We start from the raw sequence: 20,482 nt of genomic DNA, 5'->3' as shown, positions 1-20,482 counted from the left end.
GTCATTTCTTTCCTTAACCAGCCAATCAGAGACATTTCTGGCTTCACACTGCAGAAACCATAGATATATAGGCTACATATGGCAGCAACACCAGCAGGCAGCAGCAGCAGCAGCAGCAGCAGCAGCAGGCGTCCTGGATCAGAAGAAGCAGCAGTTCTGGCTCCTCATTGAGCTTCCAGCTGGTTGGACCGGTCCGACGGGTCGTCACAACAAACCATCAGTGTTTCTTCTAACCAAGAATGTTTTTCAGCTTCTTGGCAGAACACACGCGAACAGCCTCCAGTGCTGCTCATGACACACTGACAACTCATAGTGACTTGGCTTATTTATTCATTCTACAAAATAGAATCTATGAATATACAAATATATTTCACATTACTCAAAATAAATGAAAAAATATTATTAGATAGATTATTAGATATTGGATTTAAATAATGAAAATGTACACTACTATAATTAAACCCTTAATTATTTGAGTTCTTCCTCCTCTGAGGAACCAGGATGTAGTAAAGACAAAAGACGTCTGATTTAGGAGTTGATGATTTTTTTTTTTTAATCAGATGTAAAAGATGGAGACAGTAAAAAAAAGCACATCCTTAGTGAACCAATATACATGTTACAACATTGTACTGTACATACATCGTCTATATACAGCGTTTCAGTGAGTTCCCACTCGTTTACAGTCACGTACCAAATCCAATCACTGAACTTTCTCGTCCTTGTCCTCGTCCACTCAGCTTCTGTTCAGTTCAGTTCAGTTTCCTCTTTACATGGCACCGTTAAATCAAAACCACCAGTTGTGTTTTTTGTCAGCGAGCGAGACGGACGTGATCGATCCAGTCGACGAGAGACGTGTGTGACATTCATGATGATGAATCTATATTTAAACATGGACCGGTTTCTGTTGTTCTGATTTCTCTACATGCAGTCAGATCATTCACATAAACAGTTTTTACATTTACAGTACAAAGTTTTTCTGTGGGTTTCTTCTCCTTTGTTCCCCCCGTCAGCGTTTTTCACTTTCAGTTGAGTTGAACTGAGCGTTACAGGAAAGAGACACACACACGATGGAGGCGGTGGCGTCGGGTGGAATGTGAGGATTATTATTATTATTACTCATTCAGGCTTTTACAACCCGGACAAATAAAAAGCATGCACACAAATACACTACCATCATTATATACAGTACAAGTAAAGGGCCCGTTTCTACTTTTACGGTTTCTACACGTACCCAAGGAGACAGTTTGTGCTTAAAGGGATAGTTTAACATTTTGGCAAATTGGCCCATTGCCATAATCCCTATAGTCATAGCAGTAGGTTCGTTAACCTTTATTTGTCGGTGTAAGCTATTTTTAGAACGGCGGAGCGAAGCAGCAGGCTGCTCAGAGCTACGCTACGGAGGCTCATGGGATTTCTTGGGTTTCCCTCATCAAACTCATCAAATACAAAATCCCCAAACTCCAAAACGCTTTCGTGGACAAGTTGTGACCTGCACATTCACCACGCTATGAGATAATAATGGAATGTTATGAAATGGAGCCGTTTTCGAGGTAAATACAGGGTAAATACAGAGTCTGCTTGCTGAAAAACTGTCCCTGAAGGCAACGCGCATCAGCAGTTTTGCATGAATTTCCCTCTAAAACAACTCTGTCTGGTAACGTTGTGTTATTATCTCATAGCGTGGTGAATGTGCAGATTGTCCACCAGAGCGTTGTGGAGTTGTTGGATTGTGTATTTGATGAGTTTGATGAGAGAAACCAAGAAATCCCATGAGCCTCCATAGTGTAGCTCTGAGCAGCTCACGGCTCTGCTCCGCCGTTCTAAAAATAGCTTACACCGACAATTAAAGGTAACGAACCTACTGCTATGACTATAGGGATTATGGCAATGGGCCAATTTGCCAAAAATGTTGAACTATCCCTTTATATCAAGGTCACACCAATACTGAGTGAGGAGCAGCAGGTGGAGCTGCCGCAGAGCGAGCGAGGGATGGAGGGGCTGTAAACAGCAGGGACGTGACCTGGGCGTGTCACCGTCTCTACTCTAGAAGATGCTCCATCTTGGGGTTGATGAAGGAGAAGCCGGCGAACGCCGACTGGTCCATGGAGTCGATGAAGTTCTTGTCGCTGAAGGAGAGACGAGGTTTCTCGCTGAGGAACTCGCGGTCAAAGTTGCTGCAGTCGTTCGGCGCTTTCTGTGAAAACGGACCACAAACATCACACGATCACAAGGTGTCAACGTAAAAACCTAGAACTGATATCACACTGGTATCTGATAGGGCTGCAACTAACGATTATTTTCATTATCGATTAATCTGTTAGTTGTTTGGTCAATAAAATGTTAAAAAATGTTGAAAAACATCAATCAGTGTTTCTCAAACCACAAGACGACGTCCTCAATGGTTTGTTTTGTCCACAAACCAAAGAGAGACTCAGTTTATTGTCATAAAGGAACAAAGAAACCAGAAATATTCACATTTAAGAAGCTGGAATCAGAGAATTTGGACTTTTTTTCTTTAAAAAAACTCCTCAAACTGATTATTAGATTATCAGAATGGTTGACGATTAATTTAATAATTGATTATTGTTCGATTAAACGATTCATTGTTGCAGCATAGTATCTGATATCTGAGCTCTGAGCAGCTCACGGCTCTGCTCCGCCGTTCTAAAAATAGCTTGCACCAACAATTAAAGGTAACGAACCTACTGCTATGACTATAGGGACTATGGCAATGGGCCAGTTTGCCAACATGTTGAACTATCCCTTTAAAGTTTCAGGAGCACAAGCATGAACTTTTAGAGTGCAAACTGTTAATAGACTTGCAAAGCAAATATTGGTACATAACCCTTGTAGCGCCACATTACGTAATAATGCCGCATTATGTAATAATGTAGTAAATTTTCGCCTCATGATATAATAACGCCACATTTTGTGATAAAATTCTTGATCTGTAATAAACTCTGCTGCATTTTGTAATCATTTGGTGCATTATGTAACAACTTATTTGAAAATGCAGCAGAGTTCTTACATATTGAGTTCAAGAATTTTATCACAAAATGCAGCGTTATTACATAATGTGGTGCTACAACTATTACATTTACAGGCCGTTAATTACGTAATAATGTCAAGAAATAGCCAAGAAATAGCCAAGAAATAACGGTCAATTTCATAGTAATATTGAAAAATATAGCCAAGAAATAACGATTGCAAGGACTTGGTGGAGAAAAATTCTGGCCTTCCCAAAAAAGCATGAAAAGTATGTGTAATCTTCTAAAAATAGCTTGCACCGACAATTAAAGGTAACAAACCTACTGCTATGACTATAGGGATTATGGCAGTGGGCCAATTTGCCCAAAATGTTGAACTATCCCTTTAAATTAGCCTTGTCCTTGTATCAAAGTTAATGATTTTTCACTTTCCCCCGTATTAGGACACATATACACTGTCTTTTTTCTGCTTTAAAAAATAAATCCTTGTATGGACACAGAGAAGTTAGGCCCTCGTTACGCCCTCGTCGCTGTGTGAAGTGACACGTACCACTTTGGGTTTGAACGGCGGCTCCACCTCCCTCATCTCCAACGCCTGCCAGTTGATGGTCTTGAAGAACGGGTGCAGACGGATATTACCCACAATGCCCAGCCTGCGAGTGGGATCTCTCTCAAACAGCTGCAGGGGAACAGGAGGACGGAGTCAGAGAGACCGACACGACAACAGACCTCAACACAACTCATCATCACCAGACGTTTGTTATCTAACACAACAGAGTCATATGACAGATGGTATTTGTGTGACACCGACCCGCTCCAGCAGGTCCTTGGCCTCCTTGTTGATCCAGCGGGGGTAGTGGGGAGTGTCCATGCGGATGGACTCAAACAGCTCGTCCTCGTCGTCTCCGTGGAACGGCGACTGGCCGACCATCATCTCGTAGAGCAGCACGCCGAACGACCACCAGTCCACGGAGAAGGAGTACTTCTGTCCCAGCAGGATCTGACACAAAACACATTAATAATAATAACATTTTATATAATAATAATAACATTTTTTGTGATAAAATTCTGATATTTGCCAAACTTCATCAACCACGACTCCAAAACATTGTCATTTTTTTCAGGAAGATTGAAAATGTATTTAGCAGGAATTGGATGGTATATGTTTACAGTTCTGTTTTCAGTCAAATGTTTTCATGCACTGTAGGCTCAATTTTTGATAAATCAAAAATCTGTGTGGATCGTTTGTGGAGGAAGGTCTGAATATGCTCTCTAGCAAGTTTGGTGTCAATTGAGCAAAAACTGTGGGAGGAGATAGGTTTTATACATTTTACAGATTTTGTGATGGACTTCATAATTTGTAATGAGTCTAAATATGCAAAAGTTTTTTCAGTATTGGGGCGACATTTTGGTGAAAGCTGCAAAACTGTAGCATGTACCGTTGATGTGGTAGGAATTTTCAAAGTTTTTAAATTTAAACGCTTATTGTGCCCCCCCGTAGGAGGAATACTGACATGTGCTTGGAGTTGAGTAAATCTGGCATGGGGTCGAACATTTCTGTAACGTTTTTTTCACTTTTTATGCATGGGAAGTAAGATTTCCTTGGAAGAAGAAAGAAGAAAGAAGAAGTTAGGCTGCCTGGCCCCTATTAATAATAATAAATTCAAAATGTTTTTAAAAAATTCAGTTTTTGAGATAAATTTCTGATATTTGCCAGACTTCCTCAACCACAACTCCAAAATATTGTCATTTTTTTTCAGTGAAAATGTATTCATCAAGAATTGGTTTATGTTTATAGTCAAACGTTTTCATGCACCGGAGGCTCAATTTTTCAAATATGGAGGACGGTCTGAAGATGCAGTCGCAGCAAATTTGGTGACAATTCAGCAAAAGTTGTGGGAGGAGAAAGGCTTAATAAGTTTTGGATTTCATAATTTGCACTGGATTTAATGGTACAAAAGTTTCTAAAGTATTGGGGCTACAGTTTGGTGAGAGCTGCAAAACTTTAGCACGTACGTTTGTTTTGGTAGGAATTTTCAGAGTTTTAAAATTCAAACGCTTAAATTGTGTTGTATTATTTTCATGTATGGGAAGTAGGAAGAAGAACAAGAACAAGAAGAAGAAAGACTGTGAACCTCTGGAGCGATGTAGTCTGGAGTCCCACAGAACGTCGTGGCTCGGTTTTCTCCAAACACGTTCTCCTTGCACATCCCGAAGTCGGCGATCTTGATGTGACCTTCGTGATCCAGCATCACGTTGTCCAACTTCAGATCTCTGTCAACACAAAAAACACACAATGAACCAATGAACCACAGTGATTTAGAAACACAGAGACTGATGGGATCATTTAATCACGTGGATACAGACTTTAGACTGTAGTGAACTCTTTTCCTGTTGTATTTCACTTGTAGAGGAATAAATATATGTGATAAAAAAAAAAAACAAAGTGCCGTTAGAGTTTTGCCAGCTGGACTGTGAAGTCCTGAGAGTTCACTGCTTTAAAACACTGAACACTGAAAGAACTCATAACTCAACTCAACTTTCATAACTAGAAAATGGTTTTGACTTTGGATGAATTATGCATGAATATTTAAAAGTTGTATTTATTTAAATCAGATTTTTATTTCCAGGTCGACACTGGTCTCAGTTAATGTTGATCTAAGTAGAAGAATCTAAATGTGGTTGGATCGATGGTTCAACAGCTGCAGATGTTCAGTTTATTATCACATCAAACTAATGATGAAAATTAACAGGTTGAAATGAAATAATTAAAATTAATATTCAGTCCTTTATCTGTATTAACAAACCAGATATGTGTTGTAACAGTTAAGATAGTTATAGTCTATTCTATCCTTACATGGTTATGGAAATGCAGCCACTTCCTGAGGTTTTATCTCTTGAACAGACGTTTTTCATCTTCACAGAATCGGTTTCATTGTTTGTTTTTTTTATTCTGAGTTTGATTTCCTATCTTCACCCACAGAGACGTGTTCTTCTGAAGAGTCTCTGCTCACCACCGCTTCACCACACACTCATAATGAAACTCTGAGAGAGAGAAGGTGTGAGAACGCGTGGGATTATCTAACCCAGCAATCTCTGCTAGTTCACTTTCCAAACGGCAACTGAACTGAAATCAATAATAGCGTTGTGGAAGATGAAGAAAGAAGAGATGAAATCCAAACAACAGGAGCGAGTGCAGTGATGCAGTTTGTTTGTGCAAACGTGAAAAATGATCAGTGTCCATCCTGGTGTTAATTATCAATGTTTGTCCTCCAACAGGCTCTACACTACAGAGTTCCTTCTCTCAGATGAAATAAATTCTGTATCTCCGTCCGTCTTCACTGCTGAACTGAGCCAAAATTAAGTGCAATATGAATAATATTGTATGAGGTTGTATGCAGGGTTTCTGCAGGTTTCAACAACTCAAATTTAAGACTTTTTAAGACCAGTATGGATGAAATTTAAGACCCATATCAAACAAACAAACAAAAAACGTACAAAAGAAATTCAGAGTCACAAAATTACTTGGAAAGTAAATTGGCTGCAATATACAGTATAAGTTGCGCGTTTGCAGTTGAAGATACATTCAATACAACACAATGAAGTGTTACGTACTGAGGTAGTGTTACAGGGCATAAGAAAATTAAGACCTGTCTAAAATTATTTAAGACTTGAACACAATACTTCAACAAATGTAAGACTTTTTAAAGAGACAGTTCAACATTTTAGTAAATCGGCCCATTGCCATAATCCCTATAGTCATAGCAGTAGGTTCGTTACCTTTAATTGTGGGTGCAAGCTATTTTTAGAACGGCGGAGCAGAGCGCGTAGATCACCCCCTTCAGACCGAGTTTGAACTGTTACCTTCAGGTCGGAGGTTAAGGGTGCCCTCTATCAGGACAAATATATATACTGTAGGTCTTCATTTGTTCCTTCTGCTATCATGATGTTGAACAGGGAGATAATTGACAGCTGTCTTGATCACACAGGTCAAGACAGCTGTCAATGCACTTTGTCTCTGTATGCACTTGAAAATGAATTACTCTGCCCACTATGTGTTCTATGTGTTGTGTGCTTTATGTGCTGTTTTTCTTAACAGAGGTTGATTGCTCTGTGTGTGTGTTTTATGTGTATTTATTGGTATTGTATGTTTTTATGTATTTTGGACATCCGGGCTGCAAATCAATTTCCCAACTGGGACAATAAAGATAACTTTGAACTTTGAGCCACGAGCTGGAAAATTCATGCAAAACCGCTGATGCGCGTTGCCTTCAGGGACAGTTTTTCATCAAGCAGTCTCTGTATTTCCCTCTAAAACAACTCTGTCTGGTAACGTTGTGTTATTATCTCATAGCGTGGTGAATGTGCAGGTCACAACTTGTCCACCAGAGCGTTGTGGAGTTGTTGGATTGTGTATTTGATGAGTTTGATGAGGGAAACCAAGAAATCCCATGAGCCTCCGTAGCGTAGCTCTGAGCAGCTCACGGCTCTGCTCCGCCGTTCTAAAAATAGCTTGCACCGACAATTAAAGGTAACGAACCTACTGCTATGACTATAGGGATTATGGCAATGGGCCAATTTGCCAAAATGTTGAACTATCCCTTTAAGGCCTAAAGTTTTGATTTTCACATTTTAGACTTGTATGAAAGAGAATGTGTGATTTCAACTTGTTTACCTGTGAATAATGTTGTATGTCATGGAGCTCAGTATCTGTGCACTTTTGTACCATGTGGTTTTGTCAGTAGGAGGTGATTATGTATGTTACATGTTACATGTTGTATTTGTTACGTTCATTATTTTGTTGTTAAATTAACAACTCAGGGATGTAAAAATAATTTCAGTCCAACTGATAATAAAGGAATTAAAGGGATAGTTCACTCAAACGAGTTACAGGGGGTCCATATAACGGTTGCAAATGGATACCAACAGTCTTCGTAACAAAAAGACACATCAAAAAACATCCAAATACCTCCATGCTGCTCGTCTGTAATGTCCGTCTTGTATTGAAGCCCCGAAATGCGAAATTGTTCCGAAAAAAAATTAAATAAGTCTATTTTTCAAGCTTGTTTTGTAGTGGAAGCTCCTCTTCCTGGTATGTCCAAATCTCGCGAGATTTGCGCCGGTGTCAGTGCGATTACTGACGCCGGCGCGACTTATTAAATTTTTTTCGGAACAATTTTGCATTTCGGGGCTTCAATACAAGACGGACATTACATACGAGCAGCATGGAGGTGTTTGGATGTTTTTTGGTGTGTCTTTTTGTTACAAAGACAGTTGGTATCCATTTGCAACCGTTACATGGACATGCACTGCTACGCCGAGACCCCCTGTAACTCAGAGAAGCCACGGAGGACTCTGAAACTTCTCCCAGCCCTTAGTCCACATGAGGGGGAGGAGATAATGAGTGTAATTTGAATTTTGGGTGAACTATCCTTTTAATTATCTTATGTCATTTTAATTATCATGGAGCTCTGACCTGTAGATGATTCCTTTGGAGTGTAAGAACTGAAGACCACAGATGATCTCTGCTGAGTAAAACCTGTGGAGACAGAGAGACAGACAGTCAGTATAACCCTTCAGTGCAGCAGCTAAACTCCGGTGTGTTGCTTCAGGCTCTTGTCAGTGTACAACTCAATAATTCAGCAGGACATTTGTTTGGAGCAGGAGAACAGGTGAATAACGCTCTCATCATGTGAAACCTGATCAACCTGAAGGATTAGCCTCACTCTGACCTGCTTCTCCTGTCACAGCTGTGTGTCAGTGTCAGTGTGTGTCAGTGTGTGTCAGGTGAAACGATTGAGTCCTGACAGGAGACGAGAGGAAGCTGGTTTCCTCTGTGACTGACGAACCAAACGGACAATCATATTATCACTGCAAAAACTCAAATATCTTACCAAGAATATTTGTCTTATTTCTAGTCAAAATGTCATTTCTAGTCAAAACAAATCTCATTATACTTAAAATAAGACTCATCACATAAAAAGCAGCTTGTTTTTAGACACTTTTTACTTATTTCAAGCAGATTTTCAATTGAAATAAGTAGAAAAATCTGATACTGGAGCAAGTTTTTCTTCCTTATTACAAGCACAAAAAACTTGCTTTCACTGGCAGATTTTTCTATTTATTTCAAGTGAAAATTTGTTTGAAACAAGTGAAAATTATATAAAAACAAGTTAGTTTTTAGGTGATTAGTCTTATTTAAAGTGGAAAGAGATTAGTTTTGACTAGAAATGAGACATTTTGACAAGAAATAAGACAAATATTCTTGGAAAGATTTTAAATTTCTGCTGTGATAATTCTCATAGCACACACACACACACACACACACACACACACACACACACAGATCACGAGTGCACGTGTTTCATCTGAGGACAGTGAGACCGGTGGATGTAACCGGGGCGACAGCGGCTCAACGACCTTCGTGCTGACGAGGAGGTCGCCGGAAAAATGTGCAGTTCAGTCACCGCCCGAGGAAAAATATTATATAACCAGAACCCAGGAGATCGTTTCCATCCCACTGTGACAGCAACACACACACACACACACACACACACACACTGAAATATACATGTACACAACAGACCAGTGTGTGTGTGTGATGATGGACTGGTCCACTCTCTCTCTCTGAGGGAAATCAATCCTCTCAGACTGAACACAGTCGCTGAGTGAGGACGACTCAGCAGCTGCCAACACCAGATCAGGTGTCTGCAGCTGCAACCACGGGAATCAGTCCTGTTATCACTGGCCCACTGGTCCACTGGTCCACACATCAGTTTAACTACAGGAGGCGACTTCATCTTCTCCATATCATGTCATCATCACTTCCTCGGCCGTCTTTAAAGGGATAGTATCATTTTTTTTAAAGTGGGGTTGTATGATCTACAAATAGCCCCTAAGTACTTTAATTGCAGTAGAAGACTCTCTGCACTCCTCCCGTTAGCAACGCCAGCCCATAATAGCCCTGCCCAGAGATTTACAACATACATTGTTGTGAACAGACCCAAAGAAACGGCCTATTTTCACGGCCTAAAAGAGGTTTTACCTGAAAAAAAAAAAAAATACACAGTTCCATTGTTCGCTATAATATAATTTTTTCCAGCCCTTCAAAGTGCAGGAAAAACAGTTTTTATTTGGACCTAACCAACTCACGTATCTCTCCGCCCAGGGTTAGCGCCCGCCCATCAGCAGTTGGTTAGGTCCAAATAAAAACTGAGTTTTTCCTGCACTTTGAGGGGCTGGAAAAAATTATATTATAGCAAACAATGGAACTGTGTATTTTTTTTCAGGTAAAACCTCTTTTAGGCCGTGAAAATAGGCCGTTTCTTTGGGTCTGTTCACAACACTGTATGTTGTAAATCTCTGGGCAGGGCTATTATGGGCTGGCGTTGCTAACGGGAGGAGTGCAGAGAGTCTTCTACTGCAATTAAAGTACTTAGGGGCTATTTGTAGATCATACAACCCCACTTTAAAAAATGCTACTATCCCTTTAATGTCTTGAGACACCCCTTCCAATTCGTTTAAGGTTATTTGTTTGTGTTTAGGGAGGCTATATTTGCATAGAATATTTTTGGCAACCAGAAAAACAATGTTTGACCCGGAGTTTATTTGGGATGGGCGTTTAATATAAAAAAATATTTTGCTACACCCGGCGGATAATTGGGACCAGCGGCAAATTGAGACTCGGACATTATTTGAAGTTTTACGGTCCTAATAAAAGTCTGTGGCATGTTTTCCTGTATTCCTCTCTCCTGGTCTCCCTGTGTATTCATTCTTATAAAACCTCAGCTCAAGTAACTAACTTCCTTTTTTTCAGGACAACCTGAGCTTTCAGAATATTCATCTAGTGGCGTCCTATGAATGTAGAAAAAGATACATGATCAGAAAAAGAAAGGAAAATATAAAACAAAAACAGGTTTCACAGAGAAAATTATTATAAACTTCTTTTAAGACACTATTTAACTGTTCTTTGAGGTGTTGTGGATTAGGGGGGAAAGAATAAAGGCTCTAACTATGACACAAAATATATTATTTACATTATTAATACCACACTGGCCTGGCATGAAAACAGTGTGTGTCTGCAATGTATGAGGCAGAGAGACACATAACAGGTCTAGGGCTGCAACTATCGATTATTTTCATTATCGATTAATCTGTTGATTATTTAAGCGATTAATCGATTAGTTTTTTGGTCAATATAATGTTGAAAAATGTCAATCAGTGTTTCCCAAACCACAAGACGACATCCTCAAATGTCTTGCTTTGTCCACAAACCAAAGAGAGACTCAGTTTATTGTCATAAAGGAACAAAGAAACCAGAAATATTCATATTTAAGAAGCTGGAATCAGAGAATTTTGACTTTTTTTCTTAAAAAACTACTCAAACCGATTATTCGATTATCAAAATAGTTGACGATTAATTCAATAATCGATTATTGTGCGATTAATCGATTAATTGTTGCAGCTCTAAACAGGTCTGACATTTCTATTGGTGCTCAGGCTTTTTTGTCTTGTTTCCTGCACTTAAAATGCATAAATGTTAAATCTACGCATTATTTACTGCATTTATGGCTGATTTTCCAAAAATCACGATCATACAAGGCAACAGAGCATCAACCATCTGGATGTACAGTAAACAAACTCTCTTCCTGTCTCTTACTGGACACGGATGTTTGAGGCAGGACTACTCTGTTTCTGTGTGAGCTACAGACTCACCAGTGGACTCTTTGTAAAGCCTGAAGTGTCCCGCTTTCAATAAAAAAAAGGAATTACGTTGCTATCATTCAGAGTTCAGGAGATAGACGCGAAAGTAAAAAGAAAAACCCTGCCATCGTATACAAGGGTTAAAGAACGGCTGCAGAAGGAGATGATTGTGTTTATTTCCTTCTTACAGGGACTGTGCGTCTAAATCATCAGACTTCCTAAAAGAGCTCGCTCCTGGTGGTCGTCTCCATGATGATGTCACCATGGACACCAGAGTGTTTTGCTCCTGCAGGGATTCCCTCAGAGTTACAGTATTATGGTCTGTAGTAACTGACAAAGAGCAGTCGGAGCTTCACTCCTTACAAGGAAACAGCAGCGAACACATTTATCATGGTGACTGTGTGTGTGTGCAGCTACATAAACATGTGCACACGCTCAGGGACAGTAGTAGGTTGTTATTAGGAGTGGCAATCTTTTACTATCTCACGATTAGATTAGATTCTGAGTTTTGGGGCTACGATTCAATTCAAAATGGATTTTCGATTCAAAACGATTTGATTCCTAATGATTTCTGCTTCAGTCTGTCGGTGTGCAAAGGATCCTCATGATCTACTCCAGTCTGCTTTGCAAGACAGAATGACTGAAGTGTCTTTTTCACATTTATTGAGTTTTAAACATGTATCCATGCTTAGATGGAATTGCTGAAACTGTTGCATAAAAGCAATATCACATATTGCTTAAGTAACAAAATTAAAAGTGCCTCTTTATAAAAAAAAAAAAAATAGTACAGTTAAACATGCTGCCTTTTACAGCAGATTTGTTTCATTTTTTTATTTTCTTAAATCGATTTTGGGACATTTTATATCGATTCTGAATCGTATTAAATGAGAATTGCGATTCTTATGTGAATTGATTTTTTTTGGCACACCCCTAGTTGTTACGTGTGTGTGTGTTGTTGTGTGTTGTTGTTGTGAGACTCACGTGGCTCTGAAGAGTTCAAACCGTCCTTTCTCCTGAATATGAAACATCAGGTCTCCTCCGTTCAGATACTCCATCACAAAGAACAGATGTTCCTGCGGACGAGGTTCACGTCAGTGTCAACAACAACAGGCGCGTTTCCACTGCAGGAACTTGGGGGTAATTTTACGGGGCCAAACAGAGTCCCTGCCTGGGGGTAGGTTGGCCCTGAAAAAGTCCTGGTGGGGCTTGAGATCCTGATTGGTCAGACTCAAAGCAGGATGTTTTTTTTTTTATTATTTATTTATTGTTTATTTGTGACGGGACTTTGCATATTAATGAACATTATAAAAAAAATGTAAATACACCAGATTTAGCTCAGGGCTAATTTCCATCTGTAGTCCCGCGGCACACATAACGACAATTATACAAAACATCAATAACGCTAAGAGAAAGCCCCAAAAAGAGCGGCATTTTTAAACCCCAAAACACAAGACTGACGGAAAAAAGAAAGAGTAGTAGGCCTAGTAAAAAAAAGAAAGAAAAAAGTGTGATAAATACACAATCGCGGGATTACGTGACGATTGAGACGGCAATTAAAAGGTTGGGTCTGGAGTTTTGTGCCCAAAAATAAACATTAGACTTGTACAAATGAAATCCGTCTTAATTATGGGCTTTTGGCTTCTGCTCTGTTTTGTTCAGGTTTTGTTATGCACGTGGACGTTTCTGGGTGGAGAGAAGAGAGAGTCGGTGTTTTCTCTCCAGCCAATGACGGAGCTCAGGTGAAGCTACTAGGCTCAGGGCTGCTAGCCGCACTAGCTGTCTCTGATGCTAACGAGTGCTAGCACGTCTCTCTCTCTCAGCAGCAGCATCAGGACCGCAAAGAAAAAGAAATACAGGGTCCTGTCTGCAATGGAGACACGGACGGTTCCTGTAGATGTTCCTACTCCCTCCTTTTAGCAGGAACTCGGCTAACAACAACAACAACACCAACAACAACAACAACAACAACAAAAACAAAAACAACAACTAGAGCAGTGGTTCTCAACCTTTTTGGGGTCCGGGACCCCCTGTATATTTTTGATCGACGCTGAGGACCCCCCCCCCCCATTTGCAATTTGATAGAAACAGGGGGAAAAATGCATTTTAAATTGCATTATGGCATTTATTTAGCCTACTCGTTGAGGCAAATATAAGCTTTCAGTTGTAACTTCCAGAACAAAAAATCCTACTTACAGTAGGCCTATGCAGTAGCTGCAGACACCTTGAGGGACATTCAAATAGGCCTGATTGAAACTGAATTAACCTTTTTCCCTAATAATTTGGTTGTTTAGATTTTATATTTTTATTTTACAGTACTTGTGCACATCCCTTTCAATTATACACATCTTTTTGTTTTGTATGATATAAAATGAAAAATCCTGACATAGCCTATCATCATTTATCATCATCATTTTGCTGAACATCAGGTCTGTTGTGATGATACAAGTCATTGGTCCTGACATGTGTTTCTCTTCTATAACACACATTGTACATCTCGGAGGCGACATCTTTCCTCTTTTTTTCAACTTGAAAGTTGCAACAACAACAAACAATTCAGTAATTCCAGCTCACGTAACAGGAGACGTCTTTCGACACATGGGCTTCCTTCGCCTTTCAAGCAAGGCAGAGCTCAGTGGGAAACAGTAGGAGAGACACAGGCCGAAGGCAGCGGGGCACAACACCGGGGGAGAAGCTGGTCCGTGCTGTGCGCTGTGCGCCGTGGACGTGCACGGAAAAACAACCGCGTGTAACGGATGTGCACTCACTCCACCCATAAAAGACGTGCTAACCAACCTGCCAAGCGGTTGTCAACCTCTTGGCGAAGAGGTTAGCATCGTCGCCTCCGGTGCGGGAGGTCGTGGGATCGAACCCCACCTAGGGCAGGCCGTGAGAAACACAACGCAGAGGGCCAGATCGACATCGGCTACACGCGCACCGCTACGGCTTTTGAGTTGGGAGCGTGCATGATTACTACATTGAATGGGTTTGAGCGCACGAAAAAGACGCTTCATCACAATGGCCCCTCATGCATGATGCACAGTGCACACACAGTTGAACCAAGGCGGCGGCCAAAATCACCCACGGCCTTTGCAGACAGGGAAAACCCTGCGAGTCCAGCCGGCGGTACCAGGGCGTTTCCTTATCCCAGTGCTGGGGCTCACAGGCACACACAAACACTTTGAGCGTGTTTTCGTGGCCCAGCGCTAACTATTATAAAACTCGTGGGCCGGATTGGAAGGTCCGGCGGATATTTTCACGGACCCCTTGCAATTACACCACGGACCACTAGGGGTCCGCGGACCCCTGGTTGAGAACCACTGAACAAGAGGACAGTACCTTGGTCTGGAAGGTGGAGTAGAGGTGAGTGAGGAACGGGTTGTCCCAGGCCAGAGCCAGAACTCTCTTCTCCACCATCGTACACTCCACGTCGTCGTCCATCAGAACCACGTCCTTCTTCAGAGCCTTCACCGCAAAGTACTCGCCTCGACCCTTCAGCTCCGCCAGCAGGACCTGGGGGGGGGGGGGGGGGGAGGAGGAGGAGGAGGAGAGGGGAGAGGAGAGGAGAGGAGAGGAGAGAGGAGAGGAGAGGAGAGGAGAGGAGGAAAGAGGAGAGGAGAGGAATGAAGAAGGGGGAGGAGGAGGAGGAAGCATCATACAGATGTTATAATGGTTGAGCAGTCAGCAGTGTTTCATGTTTCACTGCTGCAGATGTTTCAGGTTCTTGTTTCTTTGTTGCTGCAGAAAGTTTCAGTGTCGGTGAAACTCAGACTTTCAGTTTTCTATGTGAATCCGTTTTTACATCAGATGAAGAGACGACTCAGTTTCTATGAGTCGACACTGATACAGGATGTTTAATGATGTTTCTGTCACAGACACAACAATGAGTTAAGAGATTTTTTAAAACAGTTAAAGGGGAAGTGCTGTTTTTTACAATCTGGACCTTATTTCTAGCATAAAATACGATCATTTACTCACCCAGATAACTTTGGTGTCATTACAAGTCGTTCTGATGAAATTAGCTCCAGCGAGAGCCGCGTATATCCGTATAATGTGAGTCTACAGGGCAGCAGAATGCAGCCTCTAAATAACACTTTATCTGCAGAGAAACTCCTTCATTTCACCAATGTTTTGTTATGATAGGCTAGTGCTATTCCCCTCTGAGTCCGGGGTTAGCTGTTATCAACATCCGTGGAAGCTGAACTTCATCCAGCTGCTCATTTTGTTCTGACAAGTCGCAGAAACACGCAGAAACGAACCGTAGCATTAGCGGTAGCAACAAGCCGCACCGTGCAGCACAGCGCTCAGAGATGACATCATCCAGGTCAGAGGTCAGTAGGTCAACCTACAGACCCCGGATGTTGATAACAGCTAACCCCGGACTCAGAGGGGAATAGCACTAGCCTATCATAACTAAATATTGGTGAAATGAAGGAGTTTCTCTGCAGATAATGTGTTATTTAGAGGCTGCATTCTGCTGCCCTGCAGACTCCATTATACGGATATACGCGGCTCTCGCTGGAGCTAATTTCACCGGTACAACTTGTAATGACACCAAAGTTATCTGGGAAATAATCGTATTTTATGCTAGAAATAAAGTCCAGATTGTAAATAATAGAAATTCCCCTTTAACTCCACACTGAATGACCGTGTGTGTGTTTTTTTTTACCTTTCCGAAGCTTCCTTTTCCTAACACCTTGTGTAGGACGAAGTTGTCCACGTTGATGCGGGTCAGATGAGTAATACGAGACGTGGGCCGCGGACTGGACCCCTCCCACAGGTGACCATAGGGAGACCCGTCTGAAAAATATAAACACTCATTCATGAAACTCCTCATCATCACTTCATCCTTTGAACCACTCACACTCACACACAGAAAAATAAACAAAACCAGGGTTCCTACAGTTTAAAGGGATAGTTCACCCTAGAATGATATTTCGCTCATTATCTACTCACCCTCATGTTGACTAAGGGCTGGAAGAATTATCAGAGTCCACCGTCCCTTCTCTGAGTTACAGGGGGTCTTGGCGTAGCAGTGCATTTCAATGCAACGGTTGCAAAGGGACACCAGAGCTCTTCGTAAAAAAACACACACAAAAAATACCTCCATGATGCTCGTATGTAATGTCCGTCTTGTGCTGAAGCCCCAAATTGCGTAATTGTCCCGAAAAAAATTAAATAAGTCTATATTTTAAGCTTGTTTGTAGCGGAAGCTTCTCGAAGCTCCTCTTCCTGGTCCGTCCAAATATCGCGTGATTTGCGCCGGCGTCAGTGCGGTTACTGCGAATCACGCGAGATTTGGACGGACCAGGAAGAGGAGCTTCGAGAAGCTTCCGCTACAAACAAGCTTAAAATATAGACTTTTTTTTTTTTTTCGAGACAATTACGCAATTTGGGGCTTCAGCACAAGACGGACATTACATACGAGCATCATGGAGGTATTTGGATGTTTTTTTGTGTGTGTTTTTTTACGAAGAGCTCTGGTGTCCCTTTGCAACCGTTGCATTGAAATGCACTGCTACGCCAAGACCCCCTGTAACTCAGAGAAGGGACGGTGGACTCTGAAAATTCTTCCAGCCCTTAGTCAACATGAGGGTGAGTAGATAATGAGCGAAATATCATTCTAGGGTGAACTATCCCTTTAAGCCAAGTTAAATTTAAGACTTTTTACGACTTTTTTAAAGCCACTTGAAATGAAATTTAAGACCGACTTCATAAAAAACACAAATGCAGAAAAAAGAAAAAAAAACACCACATCAATTACATAGGGTTAGGGACAATTTTACCCACTTTCCTATGTGATCCAAGGTAAAGTGACTGCTACATGAACATTGGATTGTGTCTCTTTCCAGCTGTCCTTTCAAAATAAATGCATAAAAAGTCTGGAAAAAAAAAAAACACTGACTCGGGAGCTGTTAGCGGTGAGAAATTTAGCGTTGACGGCCGCCACTAACTTCTCTATGTCGAAATGTTACCAATTATTTTGAGATTTGAGACTAATTACAATCATAAAATACCACTTATCATGTGTTAATTAACATTTTTAAGACTTTTGAAAAGCTGATTTAAGACATTTTAATGCCAATTAAGGCCTTATTTTTAGATTAATAAATTCACTGCCTTTTAAGACTTTTCAAGGATCCGTAAGAACCCTGAAAACAGTTGACTGACCGTTGACGTCGAGTCCGGCCAGTTTGCTGACTTCATCGTAGATCCCGATGTCGGGCAGACCGGGCAGGTTCGGGTCGGAGCGGCGGGTGGACGACTTCTGATGGAAGAAAGACAGAAAGAGGATAAATAAGCAGGAAACAGCCACACAAACAGTTTCCCAGCAGCCGCTTCCCATCTATCTGAGGTTTCTCCGGATCGTCTGTCGTCCTCCTTAAAACTACATGGATTTTTAGTTTTTGAAAAGAACAAAAGGGAGGAAGAGAAGAGGAGTTGTACCGCGTCCCGAGTCCTTAAACACAGCACGACAGGAAGAGGAGGCTCAGGTTCCCGTCAGGTTCAGGTCAGGTGTCGCCTGAACTACTCATCGACACACACACGGCGGCTGTCGGGATTAAGAGCTTCATCTTTAAATGACACTCAGCCTGGTGGTTTACACTTTATTTTGACCATTAGTCCTTTGTTAATTACCAATGTGACACCGACAGCAGCAACAGTGAAATGAGTCATGTGATCCTCAGGACAGATGTGTCAGTCCGGTTTACAACTGGTTTAATGTCAGAGACTCATAACTAAAGGGTTCAACGACTCAACAAATCAGACAAGAGGTTTTATTTAAAGGGATAGTTCACCCAAAATTGAAATTTCACTCATTATCTACTCACCCTCATGTGGACTAAGGGCTGGGAGAAGTTTCAGAGTCCTCCGTGGCTTCTCTGAGTCCACGCAGCACTGCATGTCTATATATGACGGTTGAGAACGGAGCTCACTTTTCTTCGTCCAAAAAGACACACCAAAAAACATCCAAATACCTCCACGCTGCTCGTATGTAATGTCCGTCTTGTATTGAAGCCCCGAAATGCGAAATTGTCAATAAGCCGTGGTATACGGTGACTTTCAGCTGAATATGTCTGTGGTTGTGGTATTCATACAGATTATTTGTTTGAATATCAACTTATAACTACAGTAACTCAACTAATTTATAGGCTACAAAAAAAACTAATAACCAAAGTAATAACTGACAGATAGTCCACAACATTATCGAAAACATGGACCTGATGGATTTGCATTTGTCCCGAAAAAAATTAAATAAGTCTATATTTCAAGCTTGTTTTGTAGCGGAAGCTCCTCTTCCTAATTCGTCAAATTTGGACAAACCGGGAAGAGGAGCTTCGAGAAGCTTCCGCTACAAAACAAGCTTGAAATATAGACTTATTTAATTTTTTTCGGGACAATTTCGCATTTCAGGGCTTCAATACAAGACGGACATTACATACGAGCAGCATGGAGGTATTTGGATGTTTTTTGGTGTGTCTTTTTGTTACGAAGACAGTTGGTATCCATTTGCAACCGTTATATGGACATGCACTGCTACGCCGAGACCCCCTGTAACTCAGAGAAGCCACGGAGGACTCTGAAACTTCTCCCAGCCCTTAGTCCACATGAGGGGGAGTAGATAATGAGTGAAATTTCAATTTTGGGTGAACTATCCCTTTAAAAGAGGCTGCACTACCTTCTGGCATCAAAAACCTCGGCAGAGAATTCCATGCAGCCATCGCTCTGTAATAAACAGTTTTTTTGTTTTGCATTTGTTTTACATGGGGGCAACAGAAAACGACCTTCCGAAGACTGCCGAGTAGAATAGTTATGACTGTCAGAAAAAAATGCTATTATTGTAAAAAGAATTGCTGGGTTTTTTGTTATTATGAACGACACCACCCTTGGGAGCAAGAGTTACCCAGAATGCAATATTTTCTTTGTTAATAGAGATATAAATATTACGAAAACCATTGTATTATCTTAGTTTAGGCCCCATTTCATGGATTATTTGTCAGTAGCCGGCCGGTGCGGACGAGCCATGTTGCTATCGTTTAGTTACAAGACGGTCATTTTTCTGGGTGGTAATGTAATGTAGTTGTTAAATTGTTTTATCAAGATAGAGCCCATGTTAAATGTTTGACCGGGCTACTGTCATCTCCCGTAGCCACAGAGTTATCTAACCATATAATAATATAATAGCTACAGCTGGTGTTTACCTTTCAATAAGCCGTGGTATACGGTGACTTTCAGCTGAATATGTCTGTGGTTGTGGTATTCATACAGATTATTTGTTTGAATATCAACTTATAACTAACTCAACTAATTTATAGGCTACAAAAAAAAAACTAATAACCAAAGTAATAACTGACAGATAGTCCACAACATTATCGAAAACATGGAGCTGATAGAGCCGTCGATGATACAGTAGCTGCATTTGTGGTTTATGGTTAAACTGGCAGGGTGAACAGTGTTGGCCTACTAACCTCTGATGATAAGGTCAGAGGTTACTAGTAGGTCAACCTACAGACTTCTTTTTTCTCTTTTCTTTCTTTTATATTTATTTATTTCTTTGTTAATGCATTTCATTTATTTCTTACTGTCCTTTTCCTTTTCAGCTCCCACGTTGTGAAGTGTTGCTGTCTATCATCCAGAGGCCACAGATGGCAATTCTCTTAGAGATAAATCTGGCACAATAAGTGTATTGAGCTTTATCCACATCAAATAAACTTAGTTAATAAATAAAATGTAATGCACAGTATTCTATTTTCTTTAATTAATTAAATTGCACAGGTCAGGGTGAGGTCACT

The 20,482-nt window shown here is 41.0% G+C and overlaps 1 protein-coding gene across 2 annotated transcripts in view; it reads right to left on the bottom strand.

Annotated features, from left to right (window-relative positions):
• Positions 1-1,932: 1,932 nt before the first annotated feature.
• The window catches only part of prkcda (protein kinase C, delta a), a 39,318-nt gene continuing 20,768 nt past the window's right edge, over positions 1,933-20,482 (bottom strand). The window contains exons 10-18 of one of the 2 annotated variants that reach the window (XM_083971830.1): positions 17,859-17,955; positions 16,357-16,487; positions 15,027-15,200; positions 12,672-12,763; positions 8,464-8,526; positions 5,123-5,261; positions 3,799-3,987; positions 3,538-3,666; positions 1,933-2,194 (exon numbers count right to left, since the gene is read on the bottom strand). In XM_083971830.1, the coding sequence (XP_083827956.1) occupies positions 2,039-2,194; positions 3,538-3,666; positions 3,799-3,987; positions 5,123-5,261; positions 8,464-8,526; positions 12,672-12,763; positions 15,027-15,200; positions 16,357-16,487; positions 17,859-17,955 (1,170 nt within the window). In that variant the 3' untranslated portion in view covers positions 1,933-2,038. The remainder of the gene's footprint in view (positions 2,195-3,537; positions 3,667-3,798; positions 3,988-5,122; positions 5,262-8,463; positions 8,527-12,671; positions 12,764-15,026; positions 15,201-16,356; positions 16,488-17,858; positions 17,956-20,482) is intronic. The other variant, XM_083971831.1, reaches the window with a different exon arrangement.

The sequence above is a fragment of the Trachurus trachurus genome (genome assembly GCF_905171665.1).
Source record: "Trachurus trachurus genome assembly, chromosome: 5".
Taxonomy (NCBI): Eukaryota; Metazoa; Chordata; class Actinopteri; order Carangiformes; family Carangidae; genus Trachurus; species Trachurus trachurus.
This window is presented reverse-complemented; position numbering and strand designations above follow the sequence as displayed.